Raw genomic sequence first — 24,799 nt, forward strand, 5'->3', positions numbered from 1 at the left:
GACACAGGCCACCAATAGTATCTAAGATCTCATGCTCTGTCCGGCCGTGTTTGTGAGATGCAGGCGCTCTCTCCTCAGCTGCCCCAGGGTAGTGGGCCGTTTCTAGGGGAGTGTTAGGCCGTGCGGGCATCACACCTGGCTGACAGGCTGCGGCCAGCCCCTTCTCCCCCAGGGTGTTTGTGTGTGTGTGCAGGCACACTCGTGCGTGTTTTTGTGTGTATGTGCGTATCCACAGTAAAGCAGAGTGAAGGCCTGCCAGCTCAAAGGATGCAGCGTAGGAAGAATATTAACTACTTCTGTCATGACACGGACAGATCTTGTGTGCTTCACATACATTGCTCACCACTAAGTTCAGCATGTATGTCTGTAAGGGGGAGGGATTTGGGATGCTTTCTCATGTTGTACGGGTTCAGTCTCAGTCATCTGTATCCTCACTTGAGGAAGTCTCTCTCCCACTCTCTCTCATAATTAAGTCTGAGACTTGCCTTGAGACAAGTAACAATAAAACCTATTTGAATCTGATGAGCAGCAGGCCCACTGTCTCCCCAACAGGTCTAATAAGATGTATACAGATATATAAAGCAGCAACCCGTAGCTAAATTAGCTCTCTGTTAAAACAAATAGCGCCATATTAACTCATGCTAGAGTTTCCCATGCTTACCCCCTGCACCCGCCTCCTGCCAATATAAAACCATTTCCTGGAGCCTTAATTCAGTTTTAGTTGGCATATAATTCAGTCGACCACAACATAAAAAACTGAAATTTACAGTCCTTCAAATGTTCTCTCTGGGGACAAGGGTGAGCGCAGCCTAACAGATTTAGCCCTAGGTTAAGCAGTAGTAGCAAATTGCCTGTTAGGAGCAGCACAATACAGTGTCTGCTTCTGTAAGTGGTCAGTGAAGCCAAACACTGTGCATTCTGAACATTCCGAACAGTTAGCCAATGACAAGAAGGCCTCATGCTATTTTAGTTGGGGACAAATGGGTGTGTTCCTGTCCCATTCCTTTAAAGGGAAAAACAGAGCTTTATGAAGAGTTTCTGTACTCAAGGCTATTGTTGGTGATGTCAATATCCGCCATAAATACCATTGTTTTAGTGTGCAGGGACAAAGACAGCACTAGGTAAGTACGGTTAATGCATTAGAAAACCAAGTATAATATTGGTTACTGCAGGAAGGTATTGAGTTGATGGAACACAATAACCCTTCAGGTCATTGCTCACCCTTAGGGCTGACGCTGAATTGCCAGTCAACTCCCTCCCCCCACAACATTTCTTTATGATCCAGGTCTTGGCAGCCCCTTGTAATGCTCAAATTGTGTTTTGGAAAGATGCAGATTGGGTGCCAACATCCCAGAAGAACACAATGGCTACAGTACTTTCCCCCAGTCTAATGCTGCCTGCCATCTCCAGGGGGTTGGTTTAAAAAGCAGCAGAGTTTTAAAACATTGTTGTTGTTCAGGGTCTAACGGACCTCGAGCTAAAAAAGTGGAAAACTGATGCTCGGTTCAAACCCACAAGTGGCGCCACTGGAGTGAAATGTCATTATGTCTCCAGAAGTATTACGTCTAACTCAGTACGACATATATTACGGGCAGACAGACAAGTTGTGCAACAGACCAACCCTTTTATAATGCGTTTAGAACATATAAAGCCAAAGCAGGAAGACAGTGTGGAGGGGAAGTCTATTGATTGTGAAAGAGGATTTCCTCAAAGCACGACTGAGAAGAGTCTCTGTATTATCAACCTGAGAGGTATTTCCTGGCAGGAACCTGCTATGATAGATGAGGTCATCCCATGTCCCCTTTTTGCTGTATGACTGACACAATGTGTGTTTTGAACTATGCAAGTAGACTGTAAATCCTAGTGTGAATCACAGCAGCCTGGCATAGTGGACTGTGTGTGTATGAGTGTGTGTGTCACTGTATTCAGGTGAGTGTGTTGTTGCTCCACCCGGAGGCCTCTTGCTGGGGCAGAACAGGGCAGAGGGGCATGGCAACAAGGCCAGGATATGACACAGCAGTCAAAGCAGAGGCAGGTAGAGCCCTCGGCCAATTGGAGTCTTCGGCATAGTGTATCTCTGGGAAGTTACAGCCCAGGAAACAAAGAGGGGAGGAGAGCTCTGTATGACACATGATTACACAGAAAAAAAGACGAAGAGGGAGAGGGAGAGAGAAAAATAAAGTGTGTGTGAGAGGTAGCTAGAAACAGTAGAGGGAGAGTTATATTACAAAGTTTTACCGGTATATAGACAGACCGACAGATAGATGCAGACAGCCAGTGCAGTGCACACAGTGTGCACCCTCAGTACAGCAACCATGTCTGTGAGGATACCAGTACTGAAAGAGCCTGTTCTTCCTGTCTATGTGCAGTTCTCCAGGGACAAGTACATCATGGAGGGCCCACCGGAGAAACTACGCAAGGAGCTGGAAGACGAGCTGAAGCTGGGCAGTGAGGAACCACGCAGCCACGCCTGGTACCATGGTGCCATCCCCAGACAGGTAATAAAAAAAACCCACAAAACACACTCTCTCTCTTTCTCTGGAGGGACAACTCAGCTGCCTGTTTGCCATGCCTGTTTTAGAGTCCAATGATTTAGCTTGAGTCAAAGGATTCTTGATGAAGTATTTTTTTTGTGGCCGGCGGCACATGCTGGCTCTTTGTGAAAGAGGATATTGAAATAAAGAGATGGAGCTAAGAGAGGCTTACTGTGAAACACGACCAGCCCAATGAAAGCATGCAGAGGGGAGGCGTTCCTCTGTTGCCAACAGCTACGGCCGGGTGTCCAGTTGCACACTGATTTCATTCAGGGGCCTGTCACTCCCACCCTGTGGAGGAATCACAGCACTGGCGCTCTGAAAACATGGCAACCATGCAAAACCTTGCATACCCACGCAGAGCAGGACAGCTGGCCAGACAGACACGTTTCCAAGCTCAACCAAAAATCTCTGTAATGACATCCAACACAATGCTTTGTCTGGTCACACTGGGGTATTATGTGAATGGAGTCAGGGAGCTCAGACACTTTGGCAGGCAGCTCTTGTCATAAATATGTGAAAACTCCCAGTGACTAGAGGTTTCTAGAGGGGATCTGTGTCTCTTTCATGTGGACTGAAGAGTAAAAGCTACATGGCCGAGGGTCTGGACTTAGGAGGGGGCTGTGACAGATCCCTGCCCTCTGACAACTAGCGCAGCAGTGTTCAACTATTACCCTCGGAGGTCAGGAGCCTGTTGGTTGTCTGTTCTACTGATCATTAATTGCACCCACCTGGTGTCCCAGGTCTAAATCAGCCCCTGATTAGAGGGGACTCACCCACCTGGTGTCCCAGGTCTAAATCAGCCCCTGATTAGAGGGGACTCACCCACCTGGTGTCCCAGGTCTAAATCAGCCCCTGATTAGAGGGGACTCACCCACCTGGTGTCCCAGGTCTAAATCAGCCCCTGATTAGAGGGGACTCACCCACCTGGTGTCCCAGGTCTAAATCAGCCCCTGATTAGAGGGGACTCATCCACCTGGTGTCCCAGGTCTAAATCAGCCCCTGATTAGAGGGGACTCACCCACCTGGTGTCCCAGGTCTAAATCAGCCCCTGATTAGAGGGGACTCACCCACCTGGTGTCCCAGGTCTAAATCAGCCCCTGATTAGAGGGGACTCACCCACCTGGTGTCCCAGGTCTAAATCAGCCCCTGATTAGAGGGGACTCACCCACCTGGTGTCCCAGGTCTAAATCAGCCCCTGATTAGAGGGGACTCACCCACCTGGTGTCCCAGGTCTAAATCAGCCCCTGATTAGAGGGGACTCACCCACCTGGTGTCCCAGGTCTAAATCAGCCCCTGATTAGAGGGGACTCACCCACCTGGTGTCCCAGGTCTAAATCAGCCCCTGATTAGAGGGGACTCACCCACCTGGTGTCCCAGGTCTAAATCAGCCCCTGATTAGAGGGGACTCACCCACCTGGTGTCCCAGGTCTAAATCAGCCCCTGATTAGAGGGGACTCACCCACCTGGTGTCCCAGGTCTAAATCAGCCCCTGATTAGAGGGGACTCACCCACCTGGTGTCCCAGGTCTAAATCAGCCCCTGATTAGAGGGGACTCACCCACCTGGTGTCCCAGGTCTAAATCAGCCCCTGATTAGAGGGGACTCACCCACCTGGTGTCCCAGGTCTAAATCAGCCCCTGATTAGAGGGGACTCACCCACCTGGTGTCCCAGGTCTAAATCAGCCCCTGATTAGAGGGGACTCACCCACCTGGTGTCCCAGGTCTAAATCAGCCCCTGATTAGAGGGGACTCACCCACCTGGTGTCCCAGGTCTAAATCAGGTCCCAGCCCCTGATTAGAGGGGACTCACCCACCTGGTGTCCCAGGTCTAAATCAGCCCCTGATTAGAGGGACTCACCCACCTGGTGTCCCAGGTTCTAAATCAGCCCCTGATTAGAGGGGACTCACCCACCTGGTGTCCCAGGTCTAAATCAGCCCCTGATTAGAGGGGACTCACCCACCTGGTGTCCCAGGTCTAAATCAGCCCCTGATTAGAGGGGACTCACCCACCTGGTGTCCCAGGTCTAAATCAGCCCCTGATTAGAGGGGACTCACCCACCTGGTGTCCCAGGTCTACATCAGCCCCTGATTAGAGAAGAACAGCAGAAGAAAAAAACACAGTGGAACTGGCTTTGAGGTCCAGAGTTGAGTTTAAGGGCTCTAGGGGCTGAGCCTTGTTTTGAACACAGGGATGTAAAGTCTGAGGAGTGTTAGTGATGAAGACCCACCTCAACACCCAGAGCTCAGCTCAAATAAGTGCTTGTACACAGAGTAGTAAAATCAGAGACTGTGTTTTTTCCTATGATTCACTCTCAGGCAACAACTTGTCTGAAACTGGTTGAGCCAGATCAGAATCAGACAAATAAGGACAAGTCAACAACGGAAATAAGTATTTATCTTGACAGGTCTGTTCTACAGCACTGGCTGTATTAAGTCCATTAGGCTGTGTGAGGCTCAGTGACAAAAGGGCAGACTCACTGTCAGTTTGACATACTGTGGCTGAATGGTTCATTGAAATGGGCTTAATTTCAACCTTGTGCTTTCATCAGTATCTCACTAAGAGCTTGTCACTGAGAACTTGTCAGTGTGAACAGAGCGGCGCTGACACACACTTAGTAGTGAAAGCTCAGGCCACAGAGCTCAGTCCATGAACCCCAGCCTCAGCACACACACACACAGAGCTTGGTCCATGAACCCCAGCCTCAGCATACACACACAGAGCTCGGTCCATGAACCCCAGCCTCATCACACACACACACAGAGCGACAGCTCTTAATTGGATGGTAACAACACATGGGTGCAATCAAATGACATGATGCTATTTATTAACCTCTTCTATTATAGCCGTCCACTGATCTGCCAGGGACCACACCTCTATAAGTCTAATCATCATCCCTAAGATAACATCTCATCTGTGCTCACTGTGCCACCCATCCCATTTCCCAGTACACCTGTCCCCTTCTGGTTCCATCCTACTGTATCTCTCAGTGGAGTGTATATAGGCCAGGGAGCCCTGCAGCCTTGTTCCATGTCTTACGTTGTTACCTTGTAAGGGGTGTGAGCCAGCATGTATCACAGCCCTCCATTAGGCATTGTGAGAGTCACAATGGCTCTGTCAGTCCCTGGTTACAGTAGCTGCACACGCTGTCCTGTTTACCCACAGGACTGGGCGTCTCTGAACTAGAACTACTAGAACTAGTAAGACCAGCTCAGTCAACTCCCATTCTACCATTAGAGAATACATCAGCAGCTTCAGGTGATGGAGGAGTCCCCCCCCCCCTCCCCATGCCAGTGCATCAGGGATAGTGAATGTTGTCACAGTGCATGTATGTCACACGGAAAAACACTGGCCACTCAAGTTGCTCAACGAGTTGTGCTGGCAATGGGATTGTGTTCCCATTTTCCCTGCTGTAAAAATAATACTCATAGCTGTTTGAAAACAATTTCAATTTCCATATAATTTCACAACAAAACATTTTACAACGGTTATCTGTCAGAAATGTATAAATAACTTTGCATAGCTAATGGATGTAATACGGAACACAATTTCAATGAGCTATTTCATGAGGTATAAATCATATTACTTTCAATGCGTCAGACTGGGTTTAAAATCTTAAAGCATCACCTCATGTGTAAAATCACAGATGGGACCTGAATAAGAAATGGAGCTCTTTTGAGCTTGTCCTTGCGGGCATGTGACAGGATGGCATAAGACTAGTAAACACACACATGCTCCGCTTTACATGCTGCACCTCCTCAGCAGAACAGGGACTTTACTTTACGTAAGGACAAGGTAAAACAGCATTCACGCTGCCTAGTGATCCTAGTAAGGTTTAATAAGCTCCTTCCTGGTGCTACTGCGGCCAGATTGTGAAAAGAGGGCTTTTAAACTTTTAATTAAAAACCCTTCACCTTCCGACTCCAAAACATGATTACTAAGTTAAATACCATCTTAATTAAAAAGGTAATTAAATGTTTGGAAGAACAACATGAGTGAAGTGTGTAGACCAATGTGTTTCTACACAATACTGGGGCTTTTGGTCATTTGACCCTACAGTTTGGCTGTGTGGCATTTTGGGAGGTACCATGACGTTACAGTACAGTAACAGTAGTGCTAGTGAAAACATTCAGTGAGCCAAGCATGTTACTGAGAAGGACATTCAGTGAGGGAGTAGAGCGCCTGTCGCCACAAATCCAACGGTGAGACCAAGTGTGACAAACTGAAAACACGCTAGACACAGTTCTAACTGTGTGATATTGAAAATACAACCAAGTGTGTGAGCTACATGTCTGTGTGTATGTGTGCTCAACATGTGTCCTCTGGTGTCCAGGTGGCAGAGAACCTGATCCAGAGAGATGGGGACTTCCTGATCCGGGACTCTCTGTCCAGCCCTGGGAACTATGTCCTGACCTGCCAGTGGAAGAATAGCCCGCAACACTTCAAGATCAACAAGAAGGTGGTGGCCATGAACGAGGCTTACTCCCGGGTGCAGTACCTGTTCGAGAAGGAGGGCTTCGACAGCGTGCCTGCCCTGGTGCGTTACTACGTTGGCAACAGGAAGCCAGTGACGGAGGCGGTGGGGGCCATCATTTTCCAGCCCATCAATAGGGCCTTGCCCCTGCGCTGCCTAGAGGAGAAGTATGGCGTGGCCTGTGTCCGTGTGGAGGCTGGCCTGACCCTGCCCGAGAGGAAGGGCCAGACATCTAAACGCCTGAGCCTCAACATCATGAACGGACACACCCAGGACCACAGCCTCGGACGGGGGAACCTGCTTAGGTTAGTAGGCTATCTACAGAGGCTCAGGCCTGTACATAGTGTATGTGGTTGGAAATTGTCTGTGAGCCGTAGGCTACAATGGAGATGCTTTCTGGCAGGCGCAAGATCCATATAGATCCAATACAGCAATAAAGTGCGCTTTATTTTCCTCTGCAGCCAGGAGTTTATATAGACACGGTACATTATGCCATACATTTATATGCCGGGAACTTATAAGTAGCTATAAAATATAATTTTGTAGGGGGTTTGTCCAAATGGAATTGGCTCCGTATAATTTCATGTATAGCCTAACATGCAAACATGTGCACTCCAAATTTGTAAGACTAATGTGGGAGTCACAGAGATAAGTACACGTCTACAATAAACCATTCCTGAGGTAAAATAAGGAGTGGTGTTTAGCCTGGATGCAGAATCCCAACCTCTGAGCACAATACCAAGGCAAACGAGGACAAAAAATACCCCATCAAATTACACTGTACCATTTTACATAACAAACAGTGCACACAATGTATCAGGTTTCTCTAGGGGTTAGTGGTGTGGTGTGCCCAGTAGCCATGTCTCAGTTGGTAGCTAGAGGGATCAGTCCAACTGAACACTCCTTTTCTCCTTCTCTTCCTCACTCTCAGGAACAAAGACAAGTGTGGAAGTCAGCCGGCGTGTCTGAACCACGTTCAGGAGAGACGACGGCCCCTCAAAACCCACCAGTCAGAGAGCTTCCTCCCGCTAGGTATGTACCATCCCCTCTCTCTTACTCATTATGCTGCAGTCAGAGGATGTACAGCTCTGACGAGCCTGAAAAAGCCTTGTTTCCGTGAACATGCACTCTTTGCACAGGGGTGGGAATATTTCAAAGGCAAATGTAAACATTTTCTTCTTCAAAACGTCGCTTTGTACACTTTCAACTCAGAAGTGCAAAGTGTGACATGAGCTGGAGATGAAGATAAATGTATTTCTGAAAGGATTACAGATAAAAGTTGAAATGGGAATCGATAGATGCGCTTGAAGTCTGAGTCTTTGGAATAAAAGAGACGAGAGATCAGAGAGATTCAAAAAGCTGCATTCCATTCTGTGACTGACAATGTAATTAAGCTTTCTCTGCAGTCAGACTTCAAATAGACAGCAGGACTCCCAGTCAGCAGCTACAGAACACAGCATGGTGGTGTTGCTAGGCTGCAGTGTGCAGGTTTAAATAATGATGTTTACTCGCTCACCCTCTCCCCAGGCTCCAGGCCCCAGCCCCAGCTCATGGAGCACCAGCCAAGCCCCAAGTCTCCAGTATTCAGGACGGGTAGTGAGCCGGCACTCAGCCCCACCGTGCCAAGGAGGATGGACTTTGAGACCCAGGCTGGGGAGGCCATACGGGGCTCAGACAGCCAGCTCTGCCCCAAGCCGCCCCCTAAGCCCAGCAAGGTGCCGTCCATCAGGATGCCCCACTCCCCACGTCTGCAGCCCCTGGCTGCCCCAGCCCCGGGTCCCCCTGTACCCCCACTGAAACCCAAGAAGCAGCATGTGATCCAGGCTCTCCAGCCTCCGCAGCCCCCCAGCCCAGAAGTGAATTACTGTGAACTCAGCCCCTGCAGCCCAGCAGAGTTGGACAGGCTCCAGGCCCCAGCCCCAGGGCCCCAGCCCAACAACAACAGCTACGTAGAGAGGCTGAGGACGGAGGAGAGCCAGAGGAGCAGACTGGACCGCAGCTCCTACCACCACGCCATCGAAGCCCTGGAGAATGGCAGCAAAGAGGAGGTGGAAGGAGGTGGAAAAGGAGGGATGGAAGAGATAGAGGAGACTGTGGAGGAGAAGGAGAGAAGCTTCCGGCGGCCGGTGTTTGAGACTGCGTCTGCGTTCCGGCCGGGGGAGTTTGAGTCGAGGCTGCTGCCTGCAGAGAACAAACCCCTCGAGATGAGTGTACTGAAGAGAGCCAAAGAGCTGCTGGTCCATAAAGACCATCACATCATCGCCAAACACATTCTCATGGCAGACTGCCAGGTACTGCATTGTACTGTCCCACTACACACCGTACCCACATTATGTTCACCACACCACTAGTCCTACCAGATGTCTGAACACTCTGGGCTGAATCCCAAACAGAGATCATAACTCAAATTTCAGTGTACATCATGAATTGATTATATACACTGAGAATTCCAAACATTAGCAACACCTTCCTAATATTGAGTTGCACCACGCCCCTTTTTGCCTCAATTCATCGGGGCATGGACTCTACAAGGTGTTGAAAGCGTTCCACACAGATGCTGGCCCATGTTGACTCCAATGCTTCCCACGGTTGTGTCAAGTTGGCTGGATGTCCTTTGGGTGGTGGACAATTCTTGATACACATGGGAAACTGTTGAGTGTGAAAAACCCAGCAGTTTTGCAGTTCTTGACACAAACCGGTGCGCCTGTAACCTACCGCCATACGATACCTCATTCAAAGGCACTTAAATATTTTGTCTTTCCCATACACCTTCTGAATGTCACACATCCTCAATCCATGTTTCACTGGTCTCGAGGCTTAAAAATCCTACTTTAACCCGTCTCCTCACCTTCATCTACACTGATTGAAGTGGATTTAACAAGTGACGTATAAATAAGGGATCATAGCTTTCATTTGGTCTCATGCAAAGAGCAGGTGTTCTTAATGTTTTGTGCACTCAGTGTAAATTTGCAGGACAGTGTGATGAGTTTGGATTCAGGCCTCATTCAGCAACATCTAACTCTAAAACATTCATTCATTTCCTCTCGTTGGTATTTGGCCTTTTACAGTCAGGTGTCTTATGTCTGTCTGCTACACCACATAAAGTGCAAAACCAAACCAGTGAATTTAACTTTAGTAAGACGCACCAAAAATGATCTGCAGCCAAATCCCTGACTGGGTTGTCTAGTCTGAGGGAAACATGTTCCCAGCGCTGTTAAAGACAGCTAGATACACAGTTATGTAGATGTGGCTTTGAGGTGTCTAGTCTGAGGGAAACATGTTCCCAGCGCTGTTAAAGACAGCTAGATACACAGTTATGTAGATGTGGCTTTGAGGTGTCTAGTCTGAGGGAAACATGTTCCCAGCGCTGTTAAAGACAGCTAGATACACAGTTGTGTAGATGTGGCTTTGAGGTGTCTCTTGTTTAATTCAGTCAGAAGGAGCTAATGATCAACGATTTCCCCAAACATGACCATACTAAAAACACTTCTAAAACCACATTAATGCAACAACAAAAATGGTGTACCTGACAGGTTGCTAGGGTACATGGCATCTCTGAGGAGGCGAAAGGTCAAATGGGTGTGTCCTCTGGTCTGGAGCTGGTGACCTTACCCCACGGCAGGCAGCTGCGGCAAGACCTGATGGAAAGGTAAACACACACCCCCAAATCCACCTGACACTCCTCCTCGGGTATTAGGGACTCCTCATGTAGACGCAAAAGGTTCGAGGGACTTATGACTGAACTTTCTGTTGTGTAACCCAGGCACCACACCATGGCCATCGGGGTTGCCGTGGACATCCTGGGCTGCACAGGAAGTCTGGAGGAGCGGAGCGCCACACTGAACCGTATCATCATGGTGGCTCTAGAACTGAAGGACTCCATGGGGGACCTATATGCCTTCTCCTCCATCATGAAAGCACTGGACATGCCTCAGGTACCCCACTCAATACAACTGGACACGGTCCACCACATGGTCCACCACATGGTCCGAGTTGAGTCTTTAACCCTTCACCCTCGTGGGAGTTGGCCTATATGGATAGGGCTAAATTGAAATGTTTCTTACAGAAGAAATATGGAAAGCATATGCGTAACCATGGTAGCAATTGAAAGGGAACAGGTTACAGTTCACCTGACCAGACTGAATGATTAACATCACACTGTTGATTTTATGTGCATTTTACATTTACTGTACCTTTCGCTGTATTTGTTGATCACGAAATCTGACAATACTCTGGATACATTCAGTAACATATTCATATTCCTGGAAAGTGTGGAGTAGGTGGTACATAGACAAACAATGACAAGGGGTTTGAGTGAGAGGTTTTTCATGGACGTTACTGTACAGCCACTGCGTTCCAATTTAGGCATCTATCAGTGTCCAAATCTGCCCTTTTCAACATGTATACAGGTACGAGTGTAAAGGGCTGCAGGCATAAGCGGAGATTCCTGGAGATATTGTGGTGTTTGTTTCCTAACACTGCGCTTGACCACAGATCACACGGTTGGACCAGACCTGGACCATGCTGAGGAGGAAGTACACTCAGACTGCCATCATATATGAGAAGTCTCTCAAGCCATTTTACAAGGGACTGTATGAAGGAACAGGTAAATGCACATGATTGGAGCCTTCAGTTGTAGTTGTGTGTTAGTGGCTGCAGTCTCTGACCGTGTCCCTGTGTGTGTGTTTAGTGGACATGCCCCTGACTGGCACCACAGTGCCTCTACTGATGCCACTGCTGATGCTGATGGAGCGCCCGGCGGTGGCGTTCGAGGGCATGGAGCTGTGGGAGAGCAACGACCAGGGCTGTGAAATCCTGCTACGCCACCTGGAGGAGGCTCGCAGCGTGGCACACAATGCTGACTCATACACCGCCAACACTGAACGAGTCCTGCAAGGTAATGCACTCCAACGGACCCACACTAGCTACCCGACCACCGCTAGATACACGCCCACCGCTAGATACACCCCCACCGCTAGATACACCCCCACCGCTAGATACACCTCCACCGCTAGATACACCCCCACCGCTAGATACACCCCCACCGCTAGATACACACCCCCCCGCTAGATACACCCCTACCTCTAGATACACCCCCACCGCTAGATACACACCCACCGCTAGATACACACCCACCGCTAGATACACCCCCACCGCTAGATACACACCCACCGCTAGATACACCCCCACCGCTAGATACACCCCTACCGCTAGATACACACCCACCGCTAGATACACCCCACCGCTAGATACACCCCCACCGCTAGATACACCCCCACCGCTAGATACACCCCTACCGCTAGATACACCCCTACCTCTAGATACACCCCACCGCTAGATACACCCCCACCGCTAGATACACACCCACCGCTAGATACACCCCCACCGCTAGATACACCCCTACCGCTAGATACACCCCTACCGCTAGATACACACCCACCGCTAGATACACCCCCACCGCTAGATACACGCCTACCTCTAGATACACCCCACCGCTAGATACCTCTAGATACACACGCTAGATACAATACCCCACCTCTAGATACCTCTAGATACACACCCACCGCTAGATACACACCTACCTCTAGATACACACCTACCTCTAGATACACCCCTACCTCTAGATACACCCCCACCGCTAGATACACGCCCACCTACCGCTAGATACACGATACCCACCGCTAGATACACGCCCCCGCTAGATACACACCCCTACCTCTAGATACACGCCACACCGCTAGATACACGCCCACCGCTAGATACACGCCCACCTCTAGATACACACCCACCGCTAGATACACCCCTACCACCTACCTCTAGATACACCCTACCGCTAGATCTAGATACACACCCGCTACCTCTAGATACACACCTACCTCTAGATACACCCCACCGCTACCTCTAGATACACCCCCCGCTACCGCTAGATACACACCCACCGCCACACCGCTAGATACACGCCCACCGCTAGATACACGCCCCCCCCACCGCTAGATACACACCCACCGCTAGATACACACCCCTACCTCTAGATACACACCTACCGCTAGATACACACCGCTAGATACACACCTACCGCTAGCCCACCGCTAGATACACGCCCACAGCTAGATACACCCCTACCTCTACCCACCGATACACCCCTACCTCTAGATACACCCCTACCTCTAGATACACCCCACCCACCGCTACACACCTACCGCTAGATACACCCCTACCTCTAGATACACACCTACCGCCACACCGCTAGATACACACCCACCGCTACCTCTAGATACACCCCCACCGCTAGATACACCCCCACCGCTAGATACACACCCACCGCTAGATACACACCTACCTCTAGATACACACCTACCTCTAGATACACACCTACCTCTAGATACACACCTACCTCTAGATACACACCTACCGCTAGATACACACCCACCGCTAGATACACACCTACCGCTAGATACACACCCACCGCTAGATACACACCCTAGATACACCGCTAGATACACACCCACCGCTAGATACACACCCACCGCTAGATACACACCCACCCACCCACCGCTAGATACACACCCACCGCTAGATACACACCCACCGCTAGATACACACCCACCGCTAGATACACACCTACCTCTAGATACACACCCACCGCTAGATACACCCCCACCGCTAGATACACACCTACCTCTAGATACACATCTAACAGTTGTCCAAATGAATTGCTATGCAAATACTCTTGTCCAAAACGACCTGTATTCACATTTGCACTTAGCGTTTTTCACACTATAACAAATGCCATTCTGCATGTCTCGGCAGGTATGATGAGTTACAAGGCCAATGATAATGTGCTCTTCTTTCTGGCTACAGATTTCCAGGCTGATGAGGATCTGTTGGAGATCTGTAAAACAGACTTCCAGCTGCGTCTGCTGTGGGGCAGCAGAGGGGCGGCTGTCAACCAGACGGAGAGATACGACAAGTTCACACTCATCCTGACTGCTCTGTCCAGGAAGCTAGAGCCAGCAGTAAAACACACAGAACTCTGAACAGGACAGTCAGGCTGGTTAACAGAGGATGAGGAAGATTGTTACAGAGCGAGACCGCTGTCCTTTCCCAACCTGTCCACTGGAGTGAGTCAGATCCATCTGGAACTCATCGTTGGCAGGACACCGATCTGAGTGTGCTGATATGAAGGGGGAAAATGTCCCTCCTTGACGCAGGAAGGGGGGGGGGGTTGCCTGGTCCCAGATCTGTTTGTGCTCTTGCCCACTATTTGGGGTCGGCAGGTCGCCTCGTGGTTAGAGCTTTGGGCCAGGAACCGAAAGGTTGCTGGATCGAATCCCCGAGCTGACAAGGTAATAATCTGTCATTCTGCCCCTGAACAAGGCAGTTAAACCCATTGTTCCCCGGTAGGCTGTCATTGTAACTAAGAATTTGTTCTTAACTGTCTTGCCTAGTTAAATAAAGGTAATTTTTTTATAAAAAATACTCCGTTGCCAATGGCATGACAATGAGTGTCAGGGAGTTGGCACAGTAGCACAAACAGACTGTCACCCAGGTTAGGAGGGGGGGCATTTACACCATATATGGTAGTGTAGCCCTTTGACCCTGGTCCCTAGTCATCCTAGTGTATGTTACAGACTGGAACACACACTGACCACAGAGGGGACTCAGGAAGTGTTTCTGAAAGTGTTTGTCAGATGGAAAATGTATGTATGAATGTGTCACTAAAGTAGTGATTTATACACTCTTGTTATAACGGTACAACAAAGACTTTGAAAGGAGAACATAGAATGACGAGACAGAAGTGGAAGGAGGAAAACGATTGGTCGCTATACAATAGAGGCAGTTTAACCGTATATCTTCAATACTATATACTGTATGTACATTAACTAGATCTTCAACTGTGTTCCATGTTCCTCAGATGGTATTCATCTGGATAATCCTGAATGGTGAATGGTGTACATAATACATAATCATGTGAATGCTAGACTGTAATATATTTCCCTCTTAAATATTGACTTGTAAATAGAGTCGAGTATAATTGCAATATCTTTATATGAATTATTGTGTCAAGAAATGAATAAATAGAAGAAATTACATGCAGGTGGTGTCTGAGTAACAACAACAACCGTGGAACATTTCACAGTATTAGGATGCAAAAAAAAAATGGTCTGGATTCAATGCATATCACGTAAGTATTGTGGAAGATCAGAGTTCTTGCTCGATTGAACTGTAAAAAGGTAGAGACTGTATTGACGGGAAACTGCAATGTCGTCTCAGTTGGAAAAGACCTTTATATTTCAACATGGATCTTATACAGATTGAATCCAGCCCTGTGTAAATTAGGAGAAAAGAAAAGCAGAAAAATCCAACCAGGAGTTTTGGAAAACCAGGGAATTTTACAACCCTAATGAAGGCTTCAATAAGATGCTAAATGTTCTTTGGTATGTTCATGTTTGTTTTATTAGAACAATGAGAAAAAAACAGATTTTTTTTTACCCCCACAAAGTGTCTTGACAACATGAAAAAGTAAAGAGATGTGCACAACAACATGAAGAAATAGAAGTACTGCCATTGATTATTACAATGTGTTAAAATAAGAGTCAGTGAGATTATCATATCTACTTTTTGAAATTAAATGAATTTGCTACCATGCCAACTCAGCTAGGTTGGTAGATAACACAATTTGCTCCTTGCCGTGATATCTTAAAGCATATTGTTGAGTTTTTTTTGCATAATAATCAGAATTACAGCATTTACAGCATTTAGCTCACAGTTTTAATCCAAAGTGAAAATCACATAACTTTTGCCTAAGGCTGCTAGTGAAAAACCTACAGCATTATCTATCGTCATACTTTGTCACCACTGAAGGCCACTTGCACCAAGGTGCCAAGAATACGGTCCGCACTGTTTTAGGCCATTAGCGAAAAGCGTGTCAAAATCCTACTAATGAAGGATAGCCAGACACACACACTGCTGAAATTAATGGGTTAAGGTGCTTCATATTCAAATCAACTACTTACACCATGACAGCTTCTCCTGATTCAGAGATCTACAATGCCATGTTCTAGATATTGGATGATATTGGATGATATTGTAGGGTCAATACATATTTGCTGTAAGCTCCAGAAATGTTGAGTCAAGCACCTTCATGCTCTGAAAGCCACTCAAGGGAATTTCACTGAAACGAAAGGGAGGATTCCAACCCCCACTTTCTGATAACACACCTATTAACCAGTTCAACAAGAGAGGAGTGATGATTCAAATGAGAGCATTCATGCAGGCAATGGAATTGACATGATAAACTAAAAAAAATCACAGGATTTATATAACATGCACTGTTCCATTTGATCTGCATGAGCTTTGTTAGTGCACATTAATCAACGAAGCAGATCGGTCTTAATCAAGACATCCAATGGAAGTACGAACATGGGGTTCTTTAGGAAGCTCAGAGGTACAGTTCAAGTAAGATGAGCATATCATGATATAATAACAATGTCCCTTTCACAGCTTTAAGTATTGATTAAGAACTAAAGCACTGCTCGTATGAGCATTTCAAAGTGGGACCATCAAATTTACCGCAGAAAAAGTTGTTTTTAATAGCTAATATTATACCCTGCCAAGGGTAAAACGCTGTGTCGGTCTCATAAAAGCTACTTAACTTCTTTGATTAAAGTCCAATCACTCACCGTGTCAATTATGCTCATATGCAAATTCAATTCACTTTCAAATTCATTCAATTCAAGAGGGTTCGTATCAAAAGCATTTACATGGCTAGCTACAGTAAATGCCTTTATTTTGTGGTAGTTCTGAACTCTACACCTCCTATAATAACAGTGGTCACCTTACATTTGTACAAAAGGTAGCATACAGAGTCCATTTCATTCATTCATTTATTCATTGATATTCGATTCAAATGCTATAGGGCAAAAGTGCATCAGTGAAGACCATGTCCCTATTCAGAAGGATGTTCTGACAACAATGCATGGTTACTTTGAGCTAACGGCACGATTCTGAGAAGTGAGTCATTCATCTGATTAAAATCCCTATAAAAAGTCACAATAAAAACACATTCAGCATGAAATAAAAGAGATGTTAATACATACAATTTAGTAATAAAACAAACTACGTATATGCATACACACATTAGTACGCATACATATGTATAATCACATTCACAATTACAATATGCGCTTGAAACAGGAACGGTATGGGAATGCAACACTCTTTCACGTGGAGACCGCACGCAGCAAAGCCCCAGGATGCTCCTGTGAGACCAAGGAGAAGAGACGCGGCAGGAGTCTGGATGGGGCCCAGAGGAGCACCACAGCAAGCCACCGTAGACTGTCGTTTGGAGCCCTTGTGTGCGGCAGAGAGTGATGGAAGAGCAATCAGCAGGTCCATCCCCACTCCCAGAGTTAGTATTAAGGCAGAGACTGCAAGGAGATTTGGAGTGTTGTTGTTGAATTGCGGGTGGGTGCCCTGTCATTTGTCTCAGCTCAGCCTCCAGGTTTCCTAGCCTGAGCTGCTGTGTGATGATTGGCTGGTGAGGGAGGAAGGCCCTCTGCTGGCATGCTGCCTTTCTCCGGTCTGCGGTGCTGTTGCAGGGTTGAGGAGGAGGGGATGAAGTGGTAGTGTAAGGGCAGGCATGCTGTTTCTAAAGAAGTACTGCTCCTACGCTGATCTGAGTGGCCGTGCCACATGAGATCCTGAACAAGAGCACGACAGAGGTGACGCTCAACACACACACACACAGCATGATGGGAATGTTTCGATTAACACAGAAAGAAAAGAAACGGAGAGACAAAAGAAACCAAAATCATGGATGAATGAAGGAGACAGACAGGAAGATTAGAAGTGAACCAACGGGCGGCGGGGGCAACCACAGAGTTACATACAAGACGCTGCATTCCTTCCTGTATGACGTAATAACAGTTCATATTACAGACATGCTGAAGCACGTTAAGGTAAGGCGACTGCAGGCGAGTAGCACAGTCAGGCAGACATTCCCAAACAACGGAATGAGAATGTAACAATGCAACAACAAGGCAGGCTGTTAGTGCTGGATGTTGCCTGAAGAGCAGAAATACAACATTAAGAGAATGTAATAGTGGAGTAGTAGTGTATTCATTGCTTATCTCTCATTATAAAAGATGTTGTGAGTCGCTAACTATAAGCCTCCTCCTTGGTCCCTGATCTTGCTGGTATGCTGCAGTGGATTGGTTACTCTGTGTTGTGTATAGACAGTTTAGAAGAACACTCCCCTCCTATAGAGGCATAGCTACCACCTCAGGAATCTCCACTGCTATGGAATGATGTTAATGGCCATGGATGTGTGCATGCAAACATGTGACCTGCCAACCCCCTCCCCTCCCAAGTCAAGCCCTGTCTGCCACTAGCTCCACCAGACACAGCATGTACCCTCCACCAAAGACCTCGCCACACTGCTCCACTCAGGAACCTGCAGTCCAACAGGAGAGAGAGAGAGAGAGAGAGAAAGGAGAGGAGTTACTGTACCGACCCCCACCCCTAGGACAGAGACAGATAGCGAACAGTAAGTAGTACACACTGAAGAACCACACCCCTGGGTGTAATATAACCTTGGCCACCAGAGGGCATTGTTGTGACACACACACATACAAATCAAAGGAAGAGAGAAGAAGTGTACAATTATCTTAAAGGGTAGTATGGTGGTGGGAAATATGAGTCATATAGGCACAAACTAGGCCACTCCTTACCGGGACGTATTACTGCATTCCTGTCTTAATAGGTGGAGCAGAGTACTTAACATACCAGGCTCACAACAGCTGAGTGATAACAATACAATGGGCCAAATCTGTATAAGTCACTTTTCCTATTTTCCAAATCACTTTGATCCAAAGTAGAAAGATCTTAAAACCAGAAGAGCATTTTATCATCTACCTCAAAAATTAAAAAAAAAAAGATACATGAACTAAAAACAACAAATCACTTTTGAAATATTAAATAAAATAATCAGGCCTAAGGGGTGATGAGTCCCCTTGCCATAGAGCATGATGGCTATGGATATGTCGTCCTACAGACACACATGGCTTAATTCATTGATACTGAGCTCCTAGAGGGTCACGACAATAGCAGGACTGTAGAGTGTTTGTTTGTCCGTGAGCTCACACAGTGAACAAAGAGGACTTGCTGTTCAGACCAGCACTCCCCAGAGGAAGAGGGCTTATAATATGAGTCCATGCAGGTGGTCAGATCAGATGTAGGTGACTGCACCTTTGCTGTTATTCTCCATGGCGATCTCCACGTAGGACGTGGGCACATAGCCCTCCTCTCCGCTCTGCTTCCTGGCTCGCGTCCAGCCGTCGCCCTTGTCCTCCTCGATGATGTACAGCACGTCATCCTCCTTCATCAACAGTGTTCCCTCATTCTGACCTGGGGGGTCAACAGCACAACACAGACCAGAGACATTCTGTTAGCGCACAGAGAAAGAACCACAACACAGACCAGAGACATTCTGTTAGCGCACAGAGAAAGAACCACAACACAGACCAGAGACATTCTGTTAGCGCACAGAGAAAGAACCACAACACAGACCAGAGACATTCTGTTAGCGCACAGAGAAAGAACCACAACACAGACCAGAGACATTCTGTTAGCGCACAGAGAAAGAACCACAACACAGACCAGAGACATTCTGTTAGCGCACAGAGAAAGAACCACAACACAGACCAGAGACATTCTGTTAGCGCACAAATAACCACCTTACGGGAATACCACATTACATCATTAACATGCCATATTCACATTCATGCAAATGCTAAAAACTGCTCCAGTGTTTGAGTCAATATCGCTAGTTGAAATGCCCAACCCACCACACACAGTGTCACCACACAGTAAGACAGTGAAGTGCATAAAGCGCACCACTGGCTCGGCTGTACTATACCATCAAAGGAGTAGAGCGCTTTGCAGTGGCCAAGGACTGGGAGGGGGTCGTCGTTGTCAAATTCATCATCAAACTCGTCTGGCTGGTGGGCCTGTCGGGGGTCTGGCTGGTGGGCCTGTCGGGGGTCTGGCTGGTGAGGGGGGCTGCGGTGCTCCTGGCTGGGGTCATCTGTGTAACTGCCCTCAGGGCTGAGGAGAGGAGGAAGAGAAGAAGAGGGTGGGGAGAAGAGATGGATGAGAGAGTCAGTGCCATCTCAGCCACTCAAGCTGTAGGATTCTGCTCCAGACAGACTGTGACCGAGCGTTCCGAGTCAGACTCCACCCATGTTAATCTTTCAAAGATGCAAAGAACAAGGTGTGTCATTCTATTTATATACAGACATCTGGTGAACCTGTTAGATTGGATTTGTTCAATTTACGCTATGGCCCAGGGGAACGTTACTTTCACCACAATAACTCTACTATGTTACTACTATTAATACTTATTCTAGTCTACAATCTATTACTACCACATAAACAACGTGTTTCTGTGCCCTCTGACCTCTCTCTGCCATGGGGTGTGTGATGGTTGACGTCGGCACTGGGTCTTCGATCTCCTCTGGTGCTCACCTTCCCCTCCACCTCTGACAGCCAGCTCTGTGTGTGTGAGGGAGACAGAGAGAGAGACAAAGAGAGAGACAAAGAGAGAGACAAAGAGAGAGACAAAGAGAGAGACAAAGAGAGAGAGACAGAGAGAGAGCGACAGAGAGAGAGCGACAGAGAGAGAGACAAAGAGAGAGACAAAGAGAGAGACAAAGAGACAGACAAAGAGAGAGAGACAGAGACAAAGAGAGAGACAAAGAGAGAGACAAAGAGAGAGACAAAGAGAGAGACAAAGAGAGAGACAGAGAGAGAGACAGAGAGAGAGACAAAGAGAGAGACAAAGAGAGAGACAAAGAGAGAGAGACAGAGAGAGAGACAAAGAGAGAGAGACAAAGAGAGAGAGACAGAGAGAGAGACACAGAGAGAGACAAAGAGAGAGACAGAGAGAGACAAAGAGAGAGACAGAGAGAGAGAGACAGAGAGAGACAAAGAGAGCGAGAGAAAAGGACATTAATAGGTAGACAGACATAACATTCATATTGCTGTTAATACCCCCACGATGGATACACTCATTCTTATCCTGGATATGCCATTGTTCAAACAGTCTTTCAATATAGTGTGGTAGATGTAACCCTCGGACTCTCAAAGAACTCCTATCCTGTTCTACTCAGTGTTCTGTTGACAAAGGGAAGCCGTGCATATAGTCATCCCCCAGAGGGGGCTAACTCGGCACAGGAAACCGTCGCCCAGTCACTATTTCTCCAGATGTACTGTTATGCCTTTCTTCCGCTCTCCTTCACCCATCCTTCAGGGCTCTTGGCTGGGGAGGCTTACCTCATTCTTGTGGATCTCGGAGCGTAGTTTCTCCATGTTGCACATGGTCTCAGAGATCTTGGGCTGGAGGCTCTGTGGGTCACCCATCTGAGGGTTCTTCTCATACACATCCTTCATCTTGTTCAGTGCATCTCTTCACAAACATACACGCAGTCACAATGTGAACACATAGTAACAAAGAATTTAACAAATGACACTGACATGCCAATGAAATTCTAATGAAATGTGGACAGTATAAGAGAGACACAGATCAGTGTTAAAGTAAGTCTTCCCATGGCCTACCTTTGGTCCACCTCTTTCTGTAGTTCTTTGCTGAGCTCGTCGATCCGAGCCTGCAGCCTCTTGCGTCTCTGTTCGGGAGGCAGATGGCTGAAGTCCTCCAGTGACGGAGCCTGAAATCGCATCAGGACACTATCCAGTTACAATGACACAGTCACTCGTGGTCTCTAGAGACCTTCTCACAGCAAGAACCTACGAGAACTATACTAGTAGAGACCAGAGAACGAACAGGTTGGAGAGCCTCACTCTAGAACGGCTCGTGACACTAGACCTGTGCTATAGAACTCCACAAGGTGAGACACGTACAGCTAACTACGGCAGACCGGACCTCACATCACGGACTCACCTTCACTGACCACTGGGCAGGTTTGGGTTACAATAGAAGAAAAAGCAAAAGATGGAACGGTTATCAAAACGTACGTGGCTCATGTAGGTTGTCACGGTAACTACGAGCACAGCATCACAAGGGTGTGACTATGGAAGGAGAGTCAAGAGGTTGCCGGGGTTTACCCACAGCTGTCAGGAACAAAGATGCACAGAATCTGATGAGCCCTATTAGTGTGTCAATCTGGGTGAAGTTATACTTACGTAATCTGTTATTATATTTCAATAATTGAACTTATTGAATCTTAACACTACATAGAATGTGGTGTATCATGTATTGGAAAGGCTATCTTCCAAGGAGAATACACTGTTCTCAAGATATCCTTTTAATTCCACTAAAAACAAGTTGACATCTTAAAAGCCCTCTTTAGATGATGCGATGCCATTTGAAGCAGGAAGAAGGTTGTTTCCAGGAAGTCTGTCTCCATACTGCAGACAACCATGAGTCACCTCATACATTAAGGAAATCAAACTAGGTCCTTCAGCCAGAAACCAAAATGGGACACACAGGGGTGACACACAATCAATGGTCTGGCACAGTAATACCACTGCGTGACATTCATTAGACTGTTTAGCCGTCATACAGTATATTGGCTGGCTCATGAGGAGGTCCAGTTGATCTTCATGTCATTTCGACATACCACCGTAACCTCTCCTTATCCAGATACCACCTACAGCTACAGTATCACTTCCTACACGTCACACGACACTCTCTACAATGGCCCTCCTGTGATTTCAACACCCCCCTGTTCCTAACTAGAGAATAACTAACTGGATCAAAACCAGAGAGACAGAAGAGAGGGAGGTGAGAAGAGAGAGAGAGAGAGAGAAAAAGACTTAAATCACTGCAAACCCAAACACACTGACATGCTCTTCATCTTACCCCTCGTTTAAGACCCCTGAAAGAGGCTATCCTGGGTTTGACCGTTCTCAGTTCAGACAGACAGAAAGCTATGGGGTCAGTAGCAAATTTAGGAGCCTGACAGTGGCTGGTGGTAGCCAGGTCGGGGCGGTGGGGAGCAGGGGGAGGAGAGGAGGGGGGAGACTGGGACGACAAAAAAGGAGTGATCAACCTGAAAACTTTTGGAACTAGTAACATAATTGTAACGATGGAACATAAAGTCATGGTGTTGTGAGACAGAGGTAAAACAAATAAAAAAGTGGTTATCCAACGTATTTTCCCACAAAACAAATCTCGACAGGAGAAACACCAGTTAAGGAAGATCATGCAATATGAAATCTGAGAGACCTTCGGGTGAGAAACCAGAATGGACATAAGACAAGAGCAGGCAAATCAAAGTCAATATGAGCACCAACACCCCCTGTAAGTCATTTGAAAAATGGTTAGCTACTCTCACACAAACCTACAAAAAGTTATAGATTAACAGACGGTATTGCCTTTGGTAGGTCAAAGTGTAGTGATTTATGTAATGAGATAGAAAATGCTAGATTCAGGTGACTGTTATAAAAAGACAGCTACCGTAAGGTATAAACCTACCAGTGGACTCTGTTACAAGATAAAAACAGACAAAAATCAGTGAGTGGGCATACATACATACATACATGCATGCATGCATGCATGCATACATACATGCATACATGCATACATACATGCATACATGCATACATGCATACATGCATACATGCATACATGCATACATGCATACATGCATACATACATACATGCATACATGCATACATACATGCATACATGCATGCATACATGCTTGCATACATGCATACATACATACATACATGCATACATGCATACATACATACATACATACATACATACATACATACATACATACATACATACATACATGCATACATACATGCATACATGCATGCATACATGCTTGCATACATGCATACATACATGCATACATGCATACATGCATACATGCATGCATACATGCTTGCATACATGCATACATACATGCATACATACATACATACATACATACATACATACATACATACATACATACATACATACATACATACATACATACATACAAGTTGTTCACTATTGAAACAGCGAGCAGAGGTCTTGATAGCATGTGATAATGAATCTCTCACCTTGGGCTTTTTCCCAAAGAGCCACAGTTTGTTCTTGGCCACCTTGCTAATCGAGTGTTTGGGGTCTGGCTTGACCACCCCCTCGTTCTTGGGGGTGCTGATGGTGTTGTCTGAGCCCGTCCGGGAAAGGTTCTGACTGTAGTCCTCAAATGGGAAGTCCCCCGGAGGCTCAAAGCCTGACTTAAATGACTCCACTACAATCGCTGAGTCCTGACAGAGAGACAAAAAAAAAAAGGCAGTGTGAGACTAAGATATAGTGAAGAACAAACATTACAGACTGACATTTCTTTAAAAATGATGTTTTCTGGGACACCATGACCCGAGTGCAGAGTACAGCTCAGCCCCTGGTGGAAACCACTGTGCAGCATGCGCTGTGTGCATAAAGAACAATCAAAGAAAAACATGGCCCACTGAGTGGGAGCAGCTCTGTTCTGTAGAACCAGCCAGGCTGTATGTAGGCCCGTGGGTGGGAAGGAGAGAGGAGGCTCTGTCTGCCGGGGCCAGCCAGCAACACAAACACTGGAGGAGACAGAGGCTGGAGACTAGGCAGAGGCTGACTGATACACCACAGCTAGCATGCTAGCAGATGCCCAGAGACTTCTAGTCATTGCGCTAGTTGGCATTGGCTCGCGAAACTACCTCTAACCTCCTTTATACTGGACACAGAGACATAAAAACAGTATCTACGAGTTCATCTGACTCTGGGGAAGTA

General features: G+C 47.0%; 2 protein-coding genes and 1 long non-coding RNA gene across 8 annotated transcripts in view; 1 reads left to right on the forward strand and 2 right to left on the reverse strand.

The window, feature by feature from the left end:
• LOC118359145 (breast cancer anti-estrogen resistance protein 3-like) overlaps positions 1 to 15,101 on the forward strand; it is a 100,212-nt gene extending 85,111 nt beyond the window's left edge. For all 5 annotated transcript variants that reach the window (XM_035737435.2, XM_035737434.2, XM_035737436.2 and 2 more), the window contains 9 exons: positions 2,370 to 2,498; positions 6,868 to 7,313; positions 7,940 to 8,040; positions 8,536 to 9,299; positions 10,542 to 10,657; positions 10,772 to 10,943; positions 11,503 to 11,614; positions 11,699 to 11,905; positions 13,870 to 15,101. In XM_035737435.2, the coding sequence (XP_035593328.1) occupies positions 2,370 to 2,498; positions 6,868 to 7,313; positions 7,940 to 8,040; positions 8,536 to 9,299; positions 10,542 to 10,657; positions 10,772 to 10,943; positions 11,503 to 11,614; positions 11,699 to 11,905; positions 13,870 to 14,045 (2,223 nt within the window). In that variant the 3' untranslated portion in view covers positions 14,046 to 15,101. The remainder of the gene's footprint in view (positions 1 to 2,369; positions 2,499 to 6,867; positions 7,314 to 7,939; positions 8,041 to 8,535; positions 9,300 to 10,541; positions 10,658 to 10,771; positions 10,944 to 11,502; positions 11,615 to 11,698; positions 11,906 to 13,869) is intronic.
• Positions 3,153 to 4,576, reverse strand: LOC127912024 (uncharacterized). The gene is made up of 3 exons (XR_008080164.1): positions 4,449 to 4,576; positions 3,511 to 4,294; positions 3,153 to 3,461 (listed from the first exon to the last, which is right to left on the reverse strand). It is a non-coding gene; the product is annotated as an uncharacterized LOC127912024 (long non-coding RNA).
• Positions 15,102 to 15,439: 338 nt separating the features above from the next.
• LOC118359147 (formin-binding protein 1-like) overlaps positions 15,440 to 24,799 on the reverse strand; it is a 76,588-nt gene continuing 67,228 nt past the window's right edge. The window contains exons 9-15 of one of the 2 annotated variants that reach the window (XM_052480443.1): positions 24,088 to 24,297; positions 21,625 to 21,734; positions 21,343 to 21,475; positions 20,468 to 20,562; positions 19,928 to 20,115; positions 19,258 to 19,416; positions 15,440 to 18,463 (exon numbers count right to left, since the gene is read on the reverse strand). In XM_052480443.1, coding sequence (XP_052336403.1) covers positions 18,456 to 18,463; positions 19,258 to 19,416; positions 19,928 to 20,115; positions 20,468 to 20,562; positions 21,343 to 21,475; positions 21,625 to 21,734; positions 24,088 to 24,297 — 903 coding nt within the window. In that variant the 3' untranslated portion in view covers positions 15,440 to 18,455. Of the gene's footprint in view, positions 18,464 to 18,939; positions 19,417 to 19,927; positions 20,116 to 20,467; positions 20,563 to 21,342; positions 21,476 to 21,624; positions 21,735 to 24,087; positions 24,298 to 24,799 lie in introns of those variants that run through there. The other variant, XM_035737439.2, reaches the window with a different exon arrangement.

Source organism: Oncorhynchus keta, chromosome 26, assembly GCF_023373465.1.
Source record: "Oncorhynchus keta strain PuntledgeMale-10-30-2019 chromosome 26, Oket_V2, whole genome shotgun sequence".
In the NCBI taxonomy this organism is placed as follows: Eukaryota; Metazoa; Chordata; class Actinopteri; order Salmoniformes; family Salmonidae; genus Oncorhynchus; species Oncorhynchus keta.